The sequence below is a fragment of the Ailuropoda melanoleuca genome, chromosome 1 (assembly GCF_002007445.2).
Source record: "Ailuropoda melanoleuca isolate Jingjing chromosome 1, ASM200744v2, whole genome shotgun sequence".
Classification (NCBI taxonomy): Eukaryota; Metazoa; Chordata; class Mammalia; order Carnivora; family Ursidae; genus Ailuropoda; species Ailuropoda melanoleuca.
Genome location: NC_048218.1, coordinates 17881145 through 17903649, shown reverse-complemented (window position 1 = coordinate 17903649; position 22505 = coordinate 17881145). Strand labels below are relative to the sequence as shown.

Genomic DNA, 22505 nt, shown 5'->3' with positions numbered 1-22505 from the left:
TTGTACAACGATATTTATTGTGCCATTGTTAAAACAGCAAAAATGGAAACTAGTATGATTCTTTGTTTTTAAAAGATTCCATTTGTATTTGTACATATATGTCTATACACGTAGAAAAAAGGACTGAAAGAGAATACATGTCAAAGTGTTATATCTGGGGAGTCAGAAGAGGCAGGGTTGTTCCTGCATAAAATTTTTACTGCGAACAGCATAAGTTGTTTTAACCTTTAAAGAAAGTAAAAAGCAAAAATAATAATAATAATAAATAAGGGAGGAAAAAAATAAACAGCATAAATCTTGAGAAAAAAGACAGTTAATTTTTTTTTAAAGATTTTATTTATTTATGTGACAGAGAGAGAGACAGCCAGCGAGGGAGGGAACACAAGCAGGGGGAGTGGGAGAGGAAGAAGCAGGCTCATAGCGGAGGAGCCTGATGTGGGGCTCAATCCCAGAACGCTGGGATCACACCCTGAGCCGAAGGCAGACGCTTAACGACTGAGCCAGCCAGGCGCCCCCCTAATCTTTTTTTAAAGATAGATTATTTATTTATTTATTTATTTATTTATTTATTTATTTATTTATTTATTTTAGAGACAGTACTCAAGGAGGGGGAAGGGCAGAGGCAGAGTGAGAGAAAGAATTCCAAGCCGACTCCACACTGAGCATGGAGCACATATGCTGCGCACTGAGCCTGACACAGGGCTTGATCCCATGACCCCGAGATCATGACCTGAGCCAAAACCAAGAGTGGGATGCCCAACCAACAGAGTCATCCTGGTGCCCCGACAGTTAATCTTTATAAGCACACACAAATATTTCATAGAAAACTTTTATTTAATTTACTATACATATTTAAATTTTAGGAAGTTACTAGGTCGATGTACTTTCCTCTGTAGGTTTAGTTTGATCTTCGGTTACCTGTAAATACATGAATACTTTACTTTTCTAATAATAACCAATTTTAGTTTTACCCCTCACCCACTATTTTAAATCATTCCCCAGTCCTTCTCCTATAATGACCCTTGGTCTTTCTCCTTCATTTGTAATTATTATAGAAAGTTAAACAGAAAAAGAAGAAAATGTACAAGGCCAAGTTCCCTATATAAATTATCAAGTAATGTACAACAGTTTCATTAAAAATATAATCTGAAGCATATAGCTAGGTTTCTCCAGTTTGTCATTTTATTTTTCAATTACAAAATGAAATCATTCATGTGAGAAAAATGTCAGCAATGCTATAACAGTTTTTTAAATCAACAGATTTTTCTTGGGAAGTATAATTCCATTTTAAATATATCATATTACAGGTTTAGTAGATATAGTTATCTATACGTCCATATTTCTACTCTGTGCCACTCAAACACATCAAACAGCTAAACTTACTCCTCACCACCCGGACACCCACCCCACCTCCACCATTATCTATCTCAGTGAAGGTCTCCACCCAGCTGTCCACGCCTGCCATTCGAGAATCCATGGTTCTCTCACGTGCATATTCAATCAACAGTCCTACGAATTCTACGAGTGGCTCTTACTGCCACACCTGAACTTCAGGATCTCACTGCCTTCTATCCCTCTAACAGGACTGCTGGCTTAAGTCACAGCTTTCTTCCATGCTGCCCCAGAGTAAGCTTTTAAACGCGAATAGCTCGCCTATAGGACACTTCCTTTTTCAAATTCCCCAGTGACCTCCCCTTTCAAATTCCAGCAGAGGAATGCAAATTCTGTATCATGGAAGACAAGCCCCTCATATGCTATTTCCAAAAGACTTACTTTGCTGGACTCAACACCCACCCTACATAAGACTGTACATTCAGGGGGCGCCTGGGTGGCACAGCAGTTAAGCCTCTGCCTTCAGCTCAGGGCGTGATCCCGGCGTCATGGGATCGAGCCCCACATCAGGCTCTTCTGCTATGAGCCTGCTTCTTCCTCTCCCACTCCCCCTGCTGTGTTCCCTCTCTCGCTGGCTGTCTCTCTCTCTGTCGAATAAATAAAAATAAAATCTTTAAAAAAAAAAAAAGACTGTACATTCAGATCCACCTTATATTCATTACGCTCTCTGTTCTTCCACCCCTCTAGGCAAGCAGCTTGCTCTGAGATAACCCCCAACCCACCCTCAAGCAAATTATCTGCCAGGCCCACTTTCCAGTCATCCTCTAAAGCCAGTTTAAGCAACACCAATCCCTGGGAACCTTCCTTAACCAACCCACCAGCTTGGTTTGGGTTCTTTGCTATATGCCAGAACTCCACATGGACACCCAACTGTGTGCTTGTAAGTCTAGTTATCCATTAAAGTACCTTCCCTGAGGCCAGTAAATAGGTTTCGTTCATTTCTGTACCTACAGCTCCTGGCACACAACAGACACTTGACATGCGTCTGTTAGTTGAATCAACGAACCGTATGTTTAACCTACTCCCTTCAAACAAACAAAATCGACAGAAGGAAACTGAACCAGAATAAATGTTGCAAAAACAGCTACTCACTAATTCCTATTATATACTCTAGGTTACTTCCGCTATTATTTTTCTACATTTATTACATACTCATTTCTTCTCTAGTTTCCTAATCTAAAATGCTCATTACAGTAAAGGGGATTAAGAGCACACTTATCGTGATGAACACTGAGAAATATGTAGAATTGATGAATCATTACATTGTACACCTGAAAATAATGTAACACTGTGTGTTTATTATACTTGAAATATACATATATATAAAATAAATAATAAAATGATCAATGTGACCAAAGAGACAAAATTATTCTAACCATTCAAAAATATTTATGAGAAAATTACATGTAATCTTTACACAAGAACATTATGACTAAGTACCTCAACAATAAATTCCATCTGTAAATTCATTAACAAAGACTAGGTTGTACATCATCATAAAAAATAACCAATACATACTTACCAGGCAACCCATATACCAAAGTTTGGGCTCAAAATCTGGCATGACACATATATAATAAGCCCTGAATGGGCTAACAGACTGAACGTAAACGTACTAGCAAAAACAACTAGAAAACCATATGAGGGGTATATAATCAGGTAGAAATTTTAAGAATGGATATTTGTTCAGAGATTACTCTGCAAATGTTTCATGAAGACAGTAAGACTGTGATGAGGTACTGAAGAATGAGTAGAATGTATTCATTCAGAGAGAGGAGGGGACACAGACACAAAGTCCAGACAGAAAAACTGCCAAGAATAAACAAACTTGAAAATAAATCTGAGTTAACACTGCTAATATCATATATTGAAAGTTACTAAGAGAGTAGATTTTAAAAGTTCTCACCACATACATACAGAACATGTAACTCTGTGAGGTGATGGATATGCTAACCTGATTGTGGTAATTAGTTTGCAATGCACACATATATCAAAACATTACAATGTACATCTTAAACTTACACAATGCTATACGTCAATTATACCTCAGTAAAGCAGGGAAAGAATAAAGTGACATAAGACTGCAAACTAAAACAAAACAAAACAAAAAAGAAGAAAAGAGAAAAAGTTTGATGGTTTGATGTATGTGCAAGCTTGACTAGAGTGGAAAGTTAGGGTAACTAGGAAGTGTTCATGAGGCCAGGTTACATGGAATAGCTATAATGTAAGTAAAGGATGAGCACTTAGCCTATGAAAGAGTAAACAGGAATAGAATATGTCACGAAATATAATCATTCCTACTTGTGAAATCTAAATGCTACTGATACAGAATGAACTACAAAACACAAGTACTCAAATACTGTTTTTCAGGACATTTGCACATTTAATATGTCAACCAATAGTCAAGGCAATTTTAAAATATATCTGACAAATCGTAATCTTTCAGTGCTCATTAAGTTTACAAAAAAATTATCGAAGACCTAATTAACACCACTGGACCCACTAAGAACTATTACTACTCTGGAGTATTACTCTTATTCTTCTTCAAGTTCTACAGTATCATATCCATGATATTAACAAACAAAAACAGGAGAAATGCCAAATTACAACTCTTTTCTTGCCAAGATACTACTGGGGTCAACAACTACAACACTGCTTTAGCTACTGAGACAACTAATTACTTTTTTCTTTCATTTTCTTCTCTTCTCTCTTTTATTTATTGTTATGTTGTTGCTTGATTCCAATAAAAATTTCTTCACGGAACAGTACTCACTAGCTGTCAAAAACACTTACCATTTTCCGAGATCTTTCCAACAGTTTATCCCATATCGTAAAATGTGCCTTGAAAAGAAAAGATTCACTATGAATTAAATAAAGCAATAAAGTTAAAATAAAAGGAAATGAGTCTTATACAGGTTTTAAACAAAACAAATACATAAGAAGTCAGGCAGTACTAATGAGGCTAAGCAGTTACAAAAGTAGATTGGAGTAGAGGGAAAGGTACTTTACGGGACAGCTGCTTTGTTTGGCATGTATGAAAAACAGACATAAGCACTGAAAATGTCATTCTTCCTCTTTTGTCCTTCCTAATCATTACCATCACAGACAGCATTCCTTCTAATGGGAAGCAAAACTCTGTCCCACTTTCCCATGGGCTGCAGTTCTTTCCTTAAATAGCCATTTTCAACAAACTAGAGGTCATTCTTCAAATCACTAGCAATCACAAGGAGAGGTTCATCAAGAACCGATGGTGACCAATGTTGACTGATAGTGACATCTTCACACTGAAATGGCGGTTCTAGAGGATTTAGCAAACTACCCTAAAGAACAAGTAAAAACTAATGAAGACAATAAGAAAATTATAGAACCAATTTACTTAATCCTTAAAAATTTTATATAGTTGGGGATTCTCAGAATGCATAGATGAAAACTGTGTAAAATGCATTAAGGATCAATTTCACTAAGTCATTTAAAGGTGATACTGAGGTGGAGGCCTGGGTGGCTCAGTCGTTAAGCATCTGCCTTCAGCTCAGGGCATGATCCCAGAGTCCTGGGATCAAGCCCTGCATCGGGCTCCCTGCTCCACTGGGAGCCTGCTTCTTCCTCTCCCACTCCCCCTGCTTGTGTTCCGTCTCTCGCTGGTTGTCTCTCTCTCTCTAATAAATAAATAAAATCTTAAAAAAAAAAAAAAGAAGGTGATACTGAGGGATATGAGTGGGCCAGTAACTACATCACAACGTATGACCTGGTAAAATCTATGATAAAAGGTAAAATTACTATATGCACATGTAAGCCCTTCTGGAGAAAAGAGCAGCATTGTATGTTTAAAGGGAAAACCACACCTGACTCCAACAGAATGGACAGCCGGTGCAGACCCTATGGTGTGACTGGAAGATAGCGGATGATGGAGAAAGTGGTGTGAGAGATCAGGGAGGCAGGCAAGGGCCAGATAATGTAGGGCTTTGTGAGACAAGGTACAGGGTTGGGATTTTTATAAAAAGCCCCAGGAAAGTTTAGGCCAAAGGGATTACATGATCTGATTTGTATATGAAGAAGGTCATTTTGGCTACTAAGCAGGGAATGTGCTTCGGGCGCAGAGTGAAAGCAAGGAAAGGGTGAAGAGTAAGAGGGGCTTGGAAAGGGTGGTGGCAGCAGATGAGACACTATGTAATGGAGGGCCTCAGGACATGTTTCAGAGTTAAGAGTTTAAAGGACTTGCTGATGAATGGGATGGACCATGGATGGGAGGGAAACAGATAATCAAGGATTACCTCACAGCTAAGTAGATGATGATGTCATTTACTGAAATGCAGAAAGCTAGGAAAGGAAACAGGTACGTGCAGAAAAATCAAACATGTCAAGAACAAACGCTAAAAAGTACAAAATGTTGATTAACAAGATGAAGGATTTAAATAAGATATTCTATGTTCATAGACTAGAAGATACAATTTAGTAAAGATGTCAATTCTCCCCAAATTGATATACAGGTTTAATAAAATTCCTATCAAAGTCCCAGTAAGACTTGTCAATACATGAAGATTATCTAAAATTAAAAGACAAAGGACCTAAAATAATTTAAACAATTTTTATAAATAATAATAACTTGGGATGAATTATTCTACCTGATTTCAAGAACCGTTTACCACTACAGTAATCAAGACTGTGATACTGGCGGAAGGACAGACACACAAATCAATGGAACAGAATAGAGAACCTAGAAACAGAACCATATGGATATGCCCAAATGATTTTTAGCAAGGGTGCAAAAGCAATTTATTGGAGGAAGGACAGCCTTTTTAACAAATGATGCTAGAGCAATTTGACATGGATAGGCAAGAAAAATGAACCATAACCTAAATCTCACACCTTATACAAAATTTAGCACAAAATGGACCACAGACTTAAATATAAAACTATAAAACTTTTGGGGGGGGGGAAAGGAAGAAATCTTTGGGATCTAAGTCCAGGCAAAGAATTCTTTGAATTAACACCAAAAACATGATCCATCAACAGAAAAACTGATAAACTGGACTTCATCAAAATTAAAAACTTCTGATCTGCAAAACTTCTGATCTTTTGGTAAGAGGATTAAAAGACAAACTACTGACAGAGAGAAAATACATGCAAACTACATACCTAACAAAAGACTAGTAGCCAGAATATACTAGGGAAAAACTCAAAATTCAACAGTAAAAAAACAAACAATCCAATTAGAACATAAGCAAAAAACATAAACAGACTTTTTACCAAAAAAGATATACAGATGGCAAATAAACACATGAAAATATGTTCAACACAATTAGCCAACAGGAAAATGCAAATTAAAACTACAATGAGAAATCACTACAAGCCTATCATAATGGCTGAAAATAGTGACAATGTCAAACGCTGGCAATGATCAAAAAACTGATTACTCACGTATTGCTGGTGGGAATGGTAAAATGGTACTGTCACTCCAGAAATCAGTTTGATAGTTTCTTAAAAAACTAAGTATGTGCCTACCATATGACCCAGCAATTGTACTCATGGGCATTTATCCCAGAGAAATGAAAACATATTTACAAAAACCTGTACACAAATGTTCATAGAAGCTTTATCCATAATAGCCAAAAAACTACAAACAACTCAAATATCCTTTAACAGGTGAATGGTTAAACAATACACAGTAGGTCCATACCACAGAATACTACACGCAATAAAAAAGAACAACTATTGATACACACAACAACTTCAATGAATCCTGAGAATTATGCTGAGTAAAAAAAGCCAATCCCCAAAGATTACATAATGTATGATCCCATTCATGACATTCTTGAAATGAAAATTTGTAAGAGTAGAGAACAGACTAGTAGTTGCCAGGGGTAAGGAGGTAGGGATGGGGCAGAGGAGAGTGGGTATGCCTATAAAGGGTCCACAGGAGACAGCCTTGGAAAGAAATTGTACTGCATCTTCATTATGTCAATGTCCACACTCTGGCTGTGAAACTGTACTACAGTTTTGCAAGATGTTATCATTGGGGAAATTAGGTAAAGGTACTTGGAGAATCTCTGTATTATTTCTTGTAACTGCATAGGAACCTACACAGATTTTGGAATTATCTCAAAATCCAAAGTTGAATTAAAAAAAAAAAAAAGCATTAATGAGGGGTGGGAACAATATGGAAAATAACAGACTCTGGGTCATGAATAGGTTAGGAAAATTAGGGAGAAGAGCCTGCCAAACGTAAATCCAAAAGACATTCCAGGAGTTCTTACCAATATGCACTCCAATAATCCTCCATGCACCCTCCTCCCCTATACTAATTTGAAAAATTAAAATTACTATCTCAGTTTGATTCAATTTTTTGAACTAATATTTCCTTTATGAATGATCAGTTTACAGGGAAAACTGTTTTTATCATAAACCTGAATTTACAAAGTATTAGTGTCACACAACTTAATGCAAATTAAAATGTATGTCCTTCAAATTGGTATAAAATCAAGCCCAGAATCACACCCACCCTGAAACTGGACAACCTGAAACTTTCAGCTTTACTTACTCTTAAGTGTACAGGTAAAGACAGACCCTGGAATCTTCGTACAAGACTCAACTGAGTGGCTTGAAGATTGTGAACTGCTGACACTTCATACTGGAAACAAATACTTGTTCTTGGAATAACAGGACCCTCACTCACATCAATGAAGTCACCAAATCTGATTTGATTTTAAAAACAAACAAATAAAACCTCAAAATCAAACCATTTACAGTAGTTTGGAAAAAATCTATTCATTCTCTTTGGGACAATGTCCCTAATCAAGAACATTCCATACGGCTCAATCAAGTCTCTAGTGCTCCTGACACAACAATCTCAAGTGAAGAGGCTAAAACTATGAAAATTAAAGCCAAGCGAACCTTGTTCTTTATTAGCATTGATATAACTTTATAGAGATTTTTAAGATCACCGAACACGTCATGCTATTGAGTGAATCCACTGTCTAAAACTGATCATCTACAACCTTACAACAACTCATTGTAATAGAGCTTAGAACTCAGTGTATACAACAGATTGTCCAAAGAGCAGCTTTGCAAAAGAAAAAAATTAACTCTGAGCCAAGAAAACATGAGGCTGAGAAAAAAGATACAGGTCATGAAGTCACTTCTCCTCATGCACTGTGCATTGTCTTACTCCTTCATCCCTGTATCAGAAAGCACGTACCTGTTTTACTTACTTATATGTAACACAAGTGGTAATTAGTCAGTACTCATATTTGTACATACATATGAATTATGTTCAATTCATAACAACGAATATTTTGCCCAATTTCAAAATTAACTTTTAAAAATCACATTTTAAAACAATGGTTTTCAACTTTTAAAATGCAGAAATAAAAATAACAAACAATAAAATGAGGAACAGAAACCACAACTGCTCCTGAGGTAATTTAAATCTTTCAGCTACCACCATACCAGAACAATGAACAAAGCAACAGAAAATAAGGTAATAAGAATAACAAATTAGGGTGCAAATTCATCTTTTTCAGTCCTATACTACATTCGGGTAACAATAAAGCTAGGTTTTCCTATAAATTAGCATGACAGCCGATTTATTTTTACTTACCTGTGTAACTTAACTATTCTCTCAGGGTTCTGAGATGCCTTCTCTTCTACGAAATCCATTTTGTACCTAAAAGGCAGCAAAGAAAAAAAAAATTTTACTTCTAAATATATAAAAAAAGGTGTTCGAGGACCCCTCCCTTTCTTTCTTCTTAGCCATAGTTTTTGAAAGAGGGGTTTACACTTGGAGCCTCCCCTTCACGCCTCGCACCCTTCAGTCAGGCCACAGCCTCACGACTCCACCAAACTCTTCCCCCCACAGCCCTAGGTACCTCCCTGGTTTGAATGTAATGGACATCTTTCTGTCCTTATTTCCACTGTTCACCTCCATCTCTCCAAGTGCTTCTGTGACACTGCCTACCACTTGTTATTTTAACTCTCTGGCCACTCTTCCCCTTCTCCACCCTCTGGGGGGACCTGTCCTACAGCCTCTTTTCACCACGCATCCTCCCTGGGCTAGCTCCTTGACCCGCACAGCTTTAATTCCCACTTCTGCACTCCTCTCTTCCACAGTTCAGCTTCTAATCCACACCCCTCTTCTGAGCCCTGAACGACGTACCTAAGACCCTGCTGAACATCTACTAGACTGTTCCACAAGCATCTTACATTCTGCAATTCTCAAACAGAACAAAAACTTACTCCTTCTTTTCCTATCAAATGTATTCTTATTCCTGAGTTTCCTAGCTTAGTAAATGTCACCGCCAACCACCCCCATGTCTGAGTGAAAAAAACTTTAGAGATTTCCTTGATTCCTGCTTCTCCTGCCATACCCCCTCCATTGCCAAATCATGTCAATTCTACTGCCTACATGTTTCTCAAACCTACCCAATCCTGTCACTACAGCTAACAGCACAGAAGGAAACTGCACAGCCCAGGTTCATATCATAACGTTACCTCTCACTACTAAAAGCCCTGTGTCTTTACTCCGGAGTTAAACCAACATTAGGTGGGTGTGTGGCAAGGTTGGGAAGCATTAGTTCGCTTGAAAACATCCACTTACTGCCACACCCCTTCTGCCAAAGCCCCTATACATTATTAAGGGAGCTGGTTCCCTGAAATATTTGTCCCTCTTGACCCACCTCCAAGAGATGCACTTGTCCCCTGGGAGTCAAAGCCACTTAACGCTCCCCCTGCAGCAGAAAGGCCCAATCACTGATCTACCTTCAACCATCCAAAATTCTCTGTCCCCTCGAGTGAACCTCCAAACCACCCCTACACCTCCTTCCACATATTCAACTAACTTTCCAAAGTCCGACAAGCCCCTCCTAGACTTGGAACGTGGAGTGGAAGGAACGGGAATCTCATGGAATGAACATCTAGAGTACACTATGGTAGCTACAGGGCACTTAAATGTAATTAGCCATAACTGAACTGTGCCTTATGAGTAAGCTACACCGGATTCTGAAGACTTAGTATGAAAAACTACAAAACATCATCCATTTTGTAATATTGATCACATGCTGAAATAACATTTTAGATATACTGTTTAAATAAAATGTATTATTAAAATTAACTTCACCTTTTGACTTTTTTAATGTAGCTACTAGAAAATTTAGTTATACAGACTGCTTACATTATATCTCTATTGGACAGCATGACCCTAGAATTGTAGCACAGGAAGTGTCTTGATGTGTTCTAACAATACAAGGAATTTTCTTACAGAATCAATGGTGGTTTGGCCCTACAGAACTATCTGCAGTCTAGTTCAGTTAAAACAGTACATTCCTACTGCTTTCTAAATACATTGGTTCCAAGATATGCGAAACATTATAAACTATTCTTATGAGAACTTAAATCCCAATTTATAAATACCTAAAGAAATTCTAATCCATAACCTTGAAACAATTTGCAGGAGCATATTCTCTCTTCAGAATCTAGTATCTATGTTATTTTTTTGCAATGCAGATTTCCCTAATTAGTTCTAATTTCAATTAGATTAACATTAAAATATAGTTTATGTTGTTACAATTAGTAGAAGGTGAACTGGAAGTTTTCTGAGAAAGGGAACTGAGGACCCAGGGAGGATTTAAAATGTTGGCAAAGAAAATCCACCAGATGGATAATTCTGGTGCAGAAGACTAAGACCTGGCTGTGTGAATGTCTTATTTTGGCGGTTAGCTCCCTCCAGAGCACTGGCATTCTCTATGTCACCCTTGTCATTTACAGAGTAGGAGGGGGAGAAGAAAAGGCTGCCAAATGAACAAAATAATACAGTTCCATGTGTGCGATCACTTGATGATGGGAGGAAAAAGGGGAAACATACCACGATGCTGCTATGAAGTGAAGGACTTCTCTGGCCAAAGACCAGAGAAGTAAGACAAACTGAGAATTATCGAAGCTGGAGGAGGTTTTCTCCTCTGTGAAATAAACAATGAGATGAATCAAAGTGAACAGGCTGGTACAGAAAAAGAGATTTTAGAGCTTAAGATAAAAGTGTCCTTATACACATCAGCTATAAAGATTCTTAAGAGCTGAATTCTCTTCATTACATGTAACTTTGGGAGGTTTAATCTCACTTCCAAGGAAGCCAACACTTACTTGTTGCGCTGAAATATTTCTAACGCCACTTTTGCTTCCACTTCCAGAGTTTCAAATGGAAGATCTTTATAAATTAAAGAGTGAGCATCTTTCGTGAGGGAACGTAGGTTCTCCTTCAAAATGAAAGTATTAACTTTTTGTAACAATTGACTTAAAAGCATTTCTGCATAAGGCGGATAAAATTGTATGCTAAATATTATAAATCCAACTAAAAGAAAAAGCAAAAGCAAATCTGTGAGGAAAGAAAGTTACTAATTTATAACAATTAAATACTTAGACCATAAAATGTAGGGTTAGCAATTTATTCCAACTCTACAAACTATGAAACTTATAATTTACTTGTAATTAAGATACTAGCCTATAATAATTATTAAAGATAATCCTACAAAGAAATCTTAATAAGCATTTCATTCAAATTATACAAACTTATAGTTTCTTAAAACAATGATGCAATTAAAGAGGCTAATAAAAAGATACAAAAATGTGTTTACATTGTGAGTAAAACTAAGCTTTTTTTAATGAACAGGGAAAAAAATTACTGTTTATGTCATTCAACATTTTACCAGGAAATATGTCATCACGGGCCCTGCCCAAAATATAGCATACATCTAATATTAAAAATTCATGTTTAATGAAAAGTCACTTTTATGCAATTAAAATGATTAATACACATTAACAATATTTATGAGACTTTTAATAAAAACTGTAATTGTTTTCATATTATAAATCATTACTAATACAGAAAACACCAAGCACTTGTTACACAAATCATTTTTGTAATAAAATTCTTTCCATAAACTTCCTATTAGATTTTTTTGCATGAAATGACTCTTATTCATTCTTAAAGGGACAATTTATTATATAACAAATCCACACTCATGATTTAATACAACGGTTACTTGAATGTAACTCTCCACCACTTTTTCTAAGCGGTCCCCCCAACCATATGGTCCCTGCAATTAGCTAGTACATTTCTTTTTTATTTAAAGTTTTATATTTAAAAAAAGGAAAAGGGGGCAGCAGGTTTCATAGACAATGAGAACTTAATCTTAATCTCATTAATTTTTACTTAACTCCCCCAACAAAGTGAGAATTCTTTCCTAAATTTAAGGGGATATCTGAAAAAGAAATTATACTGACATGAGTTCAGAGATCACGAAGAAAGAGTTCCAATCCCTTCTCTGCGCACCCCCTCATCTTTCTTTCTACATGTCGTCCCTCTCCCCTCTCTCCCTCTCTCTTTATTCCTTCCTGTTTCCCTCCTCTCTCCTTCTTGATATTAACCAATATGAGCAGGATTATACATGAAATAACTTCCAAGCCAGAATTTAAACCTGGATCTGTACTGACTCCAAAATTTTGCAATAAGGAACTACAATATTTCACTAAATCTAAAATGTACTACTAAGGGAAAAACACTACCAATTATAAGATGCTATCCACTGTAAGACACATTTTTTTCCCAGAGATATTAAAATGTGAAAAAAATGTACACAGTAGCATTGAGAAAATGGTATGGCATATCACCTTTCCTTTTCTGATCTCCAGACTTCCAATCTATAGGAAATATAGTTTTGCTGAAGAATCAGGCATTTACCTCTTCTCCCCAACGATAACTGAATTTCTAGGCTTGACATCTGAAAGTCATTCAGCACACCCTCCCTACAGGGCGTCTGATCTAGACCATCCTTGTTAGCCAGGTGCTACCCAACTGCCAGACTCACAAGGAGAACACTCATTATGCAATCAGATCATTCACCAAGAGTCTAGTTTGTTGCTATTTGAGTTAGCTTTGTCAAAGTCTGATTCTTAATTCACTCTGTCCTCTACCCTCTACCCTTCCTCTCAGGGTAACCTTTGTATATAAGGAGATCTCACAATATGCAACATGCTAATATGGTTTAGGGCAGTGGTTTTCAAATTGTGCTAGGAGGATCCAAGAAAGTAAGACTCCAGGCCTCCCACCACCACATCAACCATGATGGTTAAGCTTCTATATTTTATATTCTGGGCATCTTGAAAACCACTATCTTAAGAAACAGAATGAACAGTACCAGGAATAAAGTACTTCAACCATGACACAAAGCTTCTATACAACTGACCACATTGTGAATACCCTCATTCATCTGCCTCTATCGTGAATTCACCAAAAAAGCAACAACACAGGTAGGTAGGTAGGTAGATAAGATCTTTTAAATTAAATATTCTCAACATGCAGTATCATTTATCAATATAGGAATCATTCTAACAATGAAAGGCAAAGATTCTAAAATTAATATTCCAAACACTGTACTTACTTTTGTTGGCATCCACTCATCAAGTCTCTTATCCAGAACTACATCATAGCAGAAGGCTCCACAGATTACTATAAATCCAACCAAAATGAAAGGCCAAGTCAAGTCTGTTACTGTAGAGTGACTTACTGGCAACAATTGAATATTTAGAACATAAAACGAAGGGCCAGCAATCTCTCTCAACTCTACAAATCATAAAACTATAACCATTATTCCAACGCTTGCCAGAGTTCTACCAACTTCCCCCGCCCAAAAAACTAACTCACGCTTTGTTAACCCAACATCACTAGTATGTTTTTAAACATTCATGTTTTCTTCCAGAATATTATCACTACAGAGATTTCAAAGTTACTAGACATAAAAATTCCAAAAGAATAAGATATTTAATATGTAGATGAATGACTAAATGGACATGAAATGTTGAATTTCTTTTTTAATGTCTTCTAAACTTCTTCATTTTTGTTGTTTTGCTCTTCTTAATGTCATTCATTGAACTTTTTAAATATTTCTAGTATATACACTTCTATATTTTTTTTTTAAATTACAAATGCGATCCTACTGCACATACTGATGCAAAATCCTAGTTTCACCAAAATTAAAAAGAGTGTGAACTCTTCCATCTCCCAAAATGGTTCCTCTCCAGAGTCACAGACATTTCTGGTGAAATGGTGCCACCTAAACATAGCTTTCTCCAGAATTCTACTTATACTCTCATTTTCTTCTCCTCCATACATTTGATTTAGAAATACATGCTTCAAGTGGTGGGAAACAAACACTGAGGGAATGTAATTACTTGAAATTCATATTCAAGAGAAACATTCTCCTTGAATTCCATTATGTAATTACTGACCTCCAATAATTAAATAAGATGGATTTTGTTACCCACTATAAATGGGATATATGTATGACACTATTTTATATTACATAAAATTAGACATTAGTGAAAAAAAAAAAAGAAGCTCTATAAAAAATCAAAAATAGGTATCAAACTATTCAAGGATTATAGAAGTATGTATGTGTGTGTGTGTTTATGTACATTACCAGGAACTTCTGGAGCTCTGACCAAGCTGACCACATATTCATCTTTGAATGCCCTCTCTATCACACAGCCCATCATCATGGCACAAGAACGCCAATAAGCCTAGGAAAATAAAATACACACAAACATAACACACACTAAGACTCACCAACATTTCTTCAATATTAAAATTTAGGTTAACTTTTGACCTAGGAACTATTTCTCTATCCATCCTCAGCATGTAGCAACAGTGAGCATCAGGCCATGACATTACCTCTCCCAAGCAAAAAGCACAAGAGAATGAAGCATCAACTTGTGCTGTTAGCAATGTTTCTGTGCAAGATATCACACACTATAATGTTTACCAAACAACAGATAGATAGTTTTACTATCTGGTAGCAACTTTATCTTTAACCCAAGATAAAGGTAACTTGTTAACAAATGTATGCTAAAGTAAAAAAAATATGTATTAATACAAACCTGTTTATACTATAGATAATAGAGAAAAAAAACTCCTGCCCTATACCTAACATCACATAGCACACCACTCAAGTTATTCATATTTACAGCAAAGCAACCTCACTATTAACTGGGCTTTCATTTTACCAGCATGTTTTGACCCATGAACATGGGTCGAATGCCTAATATGGGTATCCATGCAATGACCTGATCAGTCACAAAGAGGAACACAAGTCCCACAACAGACCTGCCCATCTTATGTCCCATAATGACACCACTATAACTGGGCATTTGACCTTCATAAGCTCTTCTCCACACCTGAGTACTAAAGAAGTGGGCTCAGTTGGTTGTGTGTAGCAAAAACTGTTCCAGGGTGTATTCTACAGAATCACATAACATACACTAAAAGTAAGTACAAATCCAGGCCTTGAAGGCAAGTAGCAAAATACACGTCCTCATCTATCCTACTTAAATGTTTTCAATATCTGTTGAACTCCAGAGTCGAAATGTCTAGATTAAAATCCAGGCTCTGCTACTTCCTAAACTGGTAGGCTTGGTCAAGCTACTGAACCTCTTCACCTCAGTTTGTTTATCTGGAAAATGGAAATAATAGTACCCATTTTTATGGGATTTTTATTAAGAGTAAATGAGTTAAAACCTATGAATCTACTAAGATAGTGCCTGGTACATAATTAATACTTGATGTGAGCTATTATTATCATGTCTATCATATTCTTGCTTAAGTGTTTCATTCCAACATATATATATTGAATACCTATTGTATGTAAGTCAAGGACTAGGTCCAACAAGGGACATGATCCCTGTCTTCACAGAGCCAAGAATCTAACGCATTCAACGGTTCATACTGTAAGGCTATAAGAAACAGGGAGGAAAGAAAATACCCAGAGCTGAAGAAGAGTATCAGTAAAAGCCAGGAGGCTAACACAGCCTAAACCATTAGTGACCAAGTCCTCTAGTATGGCCAGAGCAAAGAGGAAGTGGAAAGCTGCCGTGAAAGTGAAGCTCGAAAGCCAGGCTGGCGTAAGATCACACAGGGCCTGGAAAGGCACAGGAATAACTTTCAGGTCATCCCTGACAGTTACCAAGTAGGGAAAAAGTGATACAATCCTTAGTCATGTCACTTAATAAAACTCTTACAGGACTACTCAGGAAGACTTTAGTATTAAAAATGGGGGCAGGAAGTAGAGTGTTAAAAAGTTACTGAAATAATCCAATGATGATCAAAGGCTGAATTCAAGCAGTAGAGGGAATGAAATATACAGAGTGATCAGTAAATGTTAGTGGAACAAAGACATGAATGTAAAAGACAAGTTATATAGTTTTCTCAAACCAAAATACAAAGGATGCCAAGTTCAAGGATTTTTTGAACTGTGAAAATGCTTAATCTAACAAGCAAAAACACTGATTATCTAGCACATTACAACATCTGACCTTGGCCATATTTGCACATTTCATGCTCCATAGCACATGGATTTTAATTTAAAAAAAAAGAAGGAAAGTAGGGGGAAAGAAAAGAACATAGAGGCAGAAATACCTTATTCACTTCTCCTGGATCACGATCTTTGAAAGTAAGAAATTCAATTTCACAGGATTTGGTCAAAGGTTTATACATGTCCCAAGGCTGTCCGTCCACAAGAGCCAGAATGGACTTCCTGCAGTACCACTCACTTAAATCTAGGAATTTAAAACAGATTGAAGGTCTACATCTAACAAAACCCAAAGTGAAAAGTTACATGTTTAAGTGCTACATTAAGAAATAAAACAACAGGAAAGCAAGATTCTGCAATGACTTCCTTTAGGAGAAAAAGTCTTACATTTTACATCTGTAACTAATAAAAAAAAAATAATACCCAATACATCCAATGTATTCTTATTAACAAAATTGCCCAAACCATTTACAAAAATCATTAAGGCTAAGTCTAATTTCAAATTAATCTGTCAATTATTTAGTAGTAAAACAATTTTCCAAGAGCAACACTTAAATATTAAGAGAGCAGCATCATGGATATATTTGGGTACGTGCACACACAACTTAAAAGAGAAAATATATAAATACACATCCATAGTAAATCTGGTCTAAATGAGTTTGGGGTCTTGCTCCCAAACCACCTCTTACTTCCCTAACACAGCCTGTTCAAGTTAAATACCAGTAACAGTTTTTATTATCAGTATGAATTCACATATAAGCCAATCAGCTCTGCTCTGTTCTTTGACCAGAGCAAGTGCAACTCCAACCCTGATTTGATGTTTTTCAAGTACACAGCTACTCACAGAAGTGTTCAAACTACAGGTACAGGGTCTAAGTAAGTTCCATACAGAGGGGGTCGGGTCTGTTTTTGTTCACTCGTTCCTATATCCAGAACCTAGCACCATGCCTGTAGCACAGTAAGTACTCAAAAGCGTATTGAATGATCGAAGGTATGAATGACAAGCAAGGCAGCGCAGGAGTCATGCTGAGTGCTCACAGCCTTCATCTCTATGTGGGAAATGTATAAAACTCTGTAAGGACCTGTGCTTTGTCTTAACCTCCTCTGTAATCCTAATGCCTATCACACAGCAAAGGTCCAAGAAACGTTCACAAAACAAGTAAACAATGATCATAAGTACTAACTCAAGTGCCCAAGTAAAGGAAGATCCAGGATAATAAACTAGCTTAAGCTTTTAACTAAAATTGTTAATTACTTAAGTGGAAACATTACTGAGTTTTCCATAAGTTTAAACGATGCAGCTAGTCATATATATGAGTGAGCATGCCGGTGCATGGATCTATTTTGGAAGCTTTCTAAATTTTAATATTACCAGTTCTATCAAAGCTACTTTAAAAGCATTTTGATCAAAAATAATCTATAAAGAGGCCCTGTTCCATTCATTTACACACCAAATCACACAGATGGCACAGTTATCTCCTTTAAAATACGAACACAACACATACTTTGACCCTCATCACATTCACCCCAGACACGTTTCCACTTACACATTTACTACACACACACATGAGTATGAACAAAAACAAAGGAGAGTAAGTGGTAAGCAGGTAAGATTTAAGGTAGGCCACCAAGAGCTAGAAAGGAAAAGGTGGCCAAAAAAGCTGGTCATCCCAGGCCAGGGCAGTCCCTGTATCCCAAATTCCTTTGACGAGATCCACACGGTGACTGCTCCCAACACCCCAGGGTGCTGCCTAAAAAGGGCAAGTGCATTAGTAGGGAGGAGCAAGCCTCCTTCCGCCTGAAACAATTACAGCACCCCAAACCCAGCCGGATTCAAGCAAGTCCCAGGACCACCTGTGCCTGACAGTACCAGCATTTCAAGACCCACAGAACCCCCAAGAACTAAAGACAGTGAACAGACAGTAAGTTGCTAGATAATTTCTCCAAGTTCAGGGAGCTATCTCGCCTCCTCTGAACCAATTCTGCGCAGCTTACGTAAAAGTCAAAACTGGATCCTGATTCGCTACTTACGCATAGCACAATTATAAGGAGTTGAAATGTTTTTATTCATCACAAAGATAGTGCCAGGGTCGGTTTTCCCAACGTGTTTAACTTCGATCTTCTCAGTGCGAGGAGTTAATGATAACTGCCTGTTTTTCTCTTTATTAAAGAGATCATTCTGCATTTCTATCAGTTCTGTCGGTGACAGGCGAGAAGCTGGCGATGTTGCTATCAATCCTGGGTAGAAGTGACAAGAAATATCAACAGTGAAAGAATGCATAACACACCGGGGATACCCACCCCGCACCATCCTCCTACAAGTAAAGAATGGGAGGCCACACAATTTTAAAACGCTGTTCGCCAAAATGCTCTCAGAGATCAACTTAACCCGCTTTCTAATATTAATAATTCAAACACCAACGGAAGAAAACCGCAGCTAGCCCAGATCCACACTTTTCAACTTGGCTCTTTCCCCATCAGATCTGTAATGCCCACCGATTTTCTGTCGTGTTCCAATCTGTGCTTTACAGTAAGAGGCAAAAAGTAACCAGGAAGTAGAGTCAAAGTCAGACAAGTCATTGGGAAGGTGAGCAAAGCTTCGCTCTGCAAGGTCTTGGGGACAAGAAAGCGCCAGGAGACTGGAGATCCCTCGCCAAAACGATCAATATCTAGAGCGAGAAATGCTGAGCTTATTTTCCAAACCCTAAATCAGAGAGAATTTGACAAAGACTGTACGAGTACTCCAATGGGAAAATAAGGACATGTTTGCACCAGGACGCGGGCCCCTTCTCAGGAGCCCTGAGCTCCTCCCGCGGCCCCGTGCCCCCTGCGCCCCGAAGTCTGGACCCTCAGGGCGGGAGGGGCCGGCCGCCACAGCCGGGACCTAAAGACCCTCCTCTGCCCTCAGCCCGGTGGCACCTCCCAGGACCCGCCTCAGGCCCCATCTGAGCAGACAAGTCTTCAAGCCTCGCTTTCCGACCCCACGGCCGCTGAAACTCACTGCAGCCAGCCCGACCACCGGGGGCGGCCCGCCAAAGGAACAGCCCCCACATCCCCATGGCCATCGCCTCCTTCGCAGCCGTAGGAACCGTCTCGCGTAGGTCCTCTCCTGCCCTCCTCCCCCCAGAAACTCCGAGCACGCACTCTGCGTTCCGTGGAAGAGTTTTGTTCCGGTCCCGACGCTCGAGCCGCGCGCCGCCACCAGAGGGCGCGTTTGCGCCTCGCTGAAGAGTAATGGCGGGAGGTCCCGCGTCTGGAGCTGGGTGTACGTTCCGGGGCACCGGGGGTGACCCGTCCGCCACCCACCGGGCTCTGCAGGGAAACAGGCTTCCTCTTTGGAGTCGCACAGTACAACCGGCGCCATCACCCTCCTGCCTCTGCGGGTTCGAGCCCAAAGAGCCGGGCGAATCCCTTGCTTCCCGCAAAAAATATTTCCGGGGAGAAAACCCAGGGAAGGACGACTTCCGTTGAGTCTTGTTTTCGTGGTCAGCCCGGCCGGTCACGCTGATGACATCTTAACTTTCGGTTTTGCAAGGGTGAGTCTTAGGTGCGGAGCGGCCTGCGCCAGGATTCTCCATTGATTGAGCCACGGAAGGAAACTGTAAGCCATAGAGCTCTTGACAAGTTAGTTTACGTAGTATTTGGAGAGCAGAGAGAGCATATTAAAGGCATCCTGGTGATGCTGGCCTGCTGGTCTAGGGACCCACAGGGGGTACGGCGGGGCCAGCCTCTTGAGAGGATCCCTGGCAGTGTGCAGGATAGAAATCAAACACGAGCCAGCAGGAGAGGAAAGCAGAGTTTGTTGAAGATAGAGAGTGCAGGTACAGCCAGGGTGTCTGGGAGACCCAGAAAGGAAAAGAGACCGCCTCGTCTTTGCTTGGGACCTGGGAGTTTTTATTGAGGACGGTGGTGTCCTCTTAGGCATCCAGGAACCAGTTAGAACAAAGATGAGGCTCAGGTCTTATTCCTGTGAGCCAGGGGGTCTTGGTGTCCAGATGTCTAGCTCTTGTGGTCTGGAATACCATATGATCGATTCCTCACCATTCTCACCAGAATAGAATAGAATATTCTAAAGAAATCATTCTAAGGAAATCATTATTTCTCTTCTAAAGAAATCATTAACTCCTTGTCCCCTACGGAGAGGACATACACTGTTTGTATTATAAGGCATATGTAAAGTGGGGGTGGAGGACCTAGCAAGAATAGATGCAGGAAAAGGAGCAAAAAGCAGATTTTTATAGAGTCCTTCAGTTTCCCTGTTCTCACTGGGGTGGAATTTTTGTTTCTTATCCCATGGAGCCAGAGCAGTGCATAGATAGATACGTGTTGCCCTCAATAGATACGTGTTGAATGATTGACTGCCTTTGCGGAAAGTTCGAGCTCAGAATCTAACGCCTTGGCCATACCAGCATGTTATTGCTATTGAAGCAAGCATAACCTAGGTGAAGTACAATAATGATGTTTATTCAAAGTTGTCGGATGCTGTGGCTTGAGGCGTGTAAAAGTTTACAAATTAAGCCCGTGGCCTTTTCCCGTCGGCTCCGACTTGCAATGGGAACACACCACCACCAGGGGGGCGGCACCGGCTAAAGAACAAATACAGCCATTTCCCCAACCCCCCACTCCCCATGAAGTACAGACTTCCAGCTGTAAGATAAATAAGTACCGGGAAGGTAATGTCCAACATGATGACTATAAGTAACAATGTGGTATGTTTGAACGTAGCTAAAAATATAAGTCCTCAAAATTCTCACCACCATCTCTGTGAAGCGACAGATATTATTAACCTACTGTGGTAATCCTTGTGCAGTCTGCGCGTATTTAAAGTCTTTGTGCTGTACACCTTAAACAGTGTCGTGTGTCAGTTATAAAACTGGAAGAAAAATAAAAGAGTCTGCCTCCATACATGTGTCTCCTTGTTCTGAATTTTATATTCACAACAGTTGCTCAGGAAGTGTCGTTCCCTTCACTTTTAAAATGAGAAATGTAAGTAAGGAGCCAGTCATGGACTTAAAGCCGGTCGAGTTTTACCCGGCCACTTCTCGTTTAAGATCCTATTCTAAACCATGAAATATACATATACATCTATGTGGGGTGTTTGTCTTTTGCTCCCTCCTTAAATTTATATATACTTACTCCCTCAAAAGATCTTTGTTCATCAGTCCTTTAGATTTTAACTCCATCTAGTTGCCTTCAGAACATTTTAGAGCAATATTGACACAAAGCCTCAGAACATAAATTTAAGTAAGTTTAACCATGAATCAATCACAGTGGGAGCAGAAATTGGAAGTCCCAAGTATCACAGAAATGAACTTGGTTGGAAGGATGTTAGTAATGGTAATGTCCAACAAAGGTTGAACGTACGCCAATCAATCAGGTTTATTCATTTTTGTAAACCTACTCATTCAATAGGCATAATAATCTTTATTTTCCAGAAGAGGAAATTCAAGTTTGGGGAACCTGAGAGACCTACCCAAGGTAGAGCCTTTGGTCAAGAAGTCCCTCAAAATATTTCCTTACGCTAAATCTCTTTTCTGGCCTCCTTTATCAGCTTTCACCCCAAATTTTAGTCTTACTGTCTTAGCCTCTCTCCCAAATAAAAAGAATCATCAGGTCTGTGGTAGTAAATATCAAAGGTCAGCCTAGAACATCTTAGTGTGCCAGAAAACAAGAAAATTCTCAAAAGACAGGCAGAAACGTGTTAAATGGACACAGCATCCAGCTTGACAAGAGCTCCCATTGTACAAATCAGAACAGTTTAAA

General features: G+C 38.7%; 1 protein-coding gene across 3 annotated transcripts; it reads right to left on the bottom strand.

Annotated features, from left to right (window-relative positions):
• Positions 1-815: 815 nt before the first annotated feature.
• MRPL39 (mitochondrial ribosomal protein L39) lies at positions 816-20221 on the bottom strand. 3 transcript variants are annotated; one of them, XM_034656616.1, is made up of 10 exons: positions 19887-20218; positions 18774-18980; positions 16850-16989; positions 14859-14958; positions 13821-13888; positions 11524-11636; positions 8990-9055; positions 7931-8084; positions 4186-4233; positions 816-918 (listed from the first exon to the last, which is right to left on the bottom strand). In XM_034656616.1, the coding sequence occupies exons 1-10, from the start codon at positions 20104-20106 to the stop codon at positions 871-873; spliced, it is 1164 nt and encodes a 387-aa protein (XP_034512507.1). In that variant the 5' UTR covers positions 20107-20218; the 3' UTR covers positions 816-870. The 3 variants fall into 3 exon arrangements, with proteins under 3 accessions (XP_034512507.1, XP_002920104.1, XP_034512520.1); XM_002920058.4 differs by lacking the exon at positions 19887-20218 and adding an exon at positions 19744-19872; XM_034656629.1 differs by lacking the exon at positions 7931-8084 and having other exon boundaries at positions 19887-20221.
• Positions 20222-22505: the final 2284 nt, after the last annotated feature.

What these genes read in the sequence shown, in the direction of transcription:
- MRPL39 (XM_034656616.1), bottom strand. Translation starts at nt 20,106, where the DNA reads ATGGCGCCGGTTGTACTGTGCGACTCCAAAGAGGAAGCCTGTTTCCCT. An exon ending in ATCCAGGAGAAGTGAATAAG is followed by an intron (nt 14,959 to 16,849) that starts GTATTTCTGCCT and finishes TTATTTTCCTAG; the next exon opens with GCTTATTGGCGTTCTTGTGC. An exon ending in AGAATAGTTAAGTTACACAG is followed by an intron (nt 8,085 to 8,989) that starts GTAAGTAAAAAT and finishes AAATCAAATCAG; the next exon opens with ATTTGGTGACTTCATTGATG.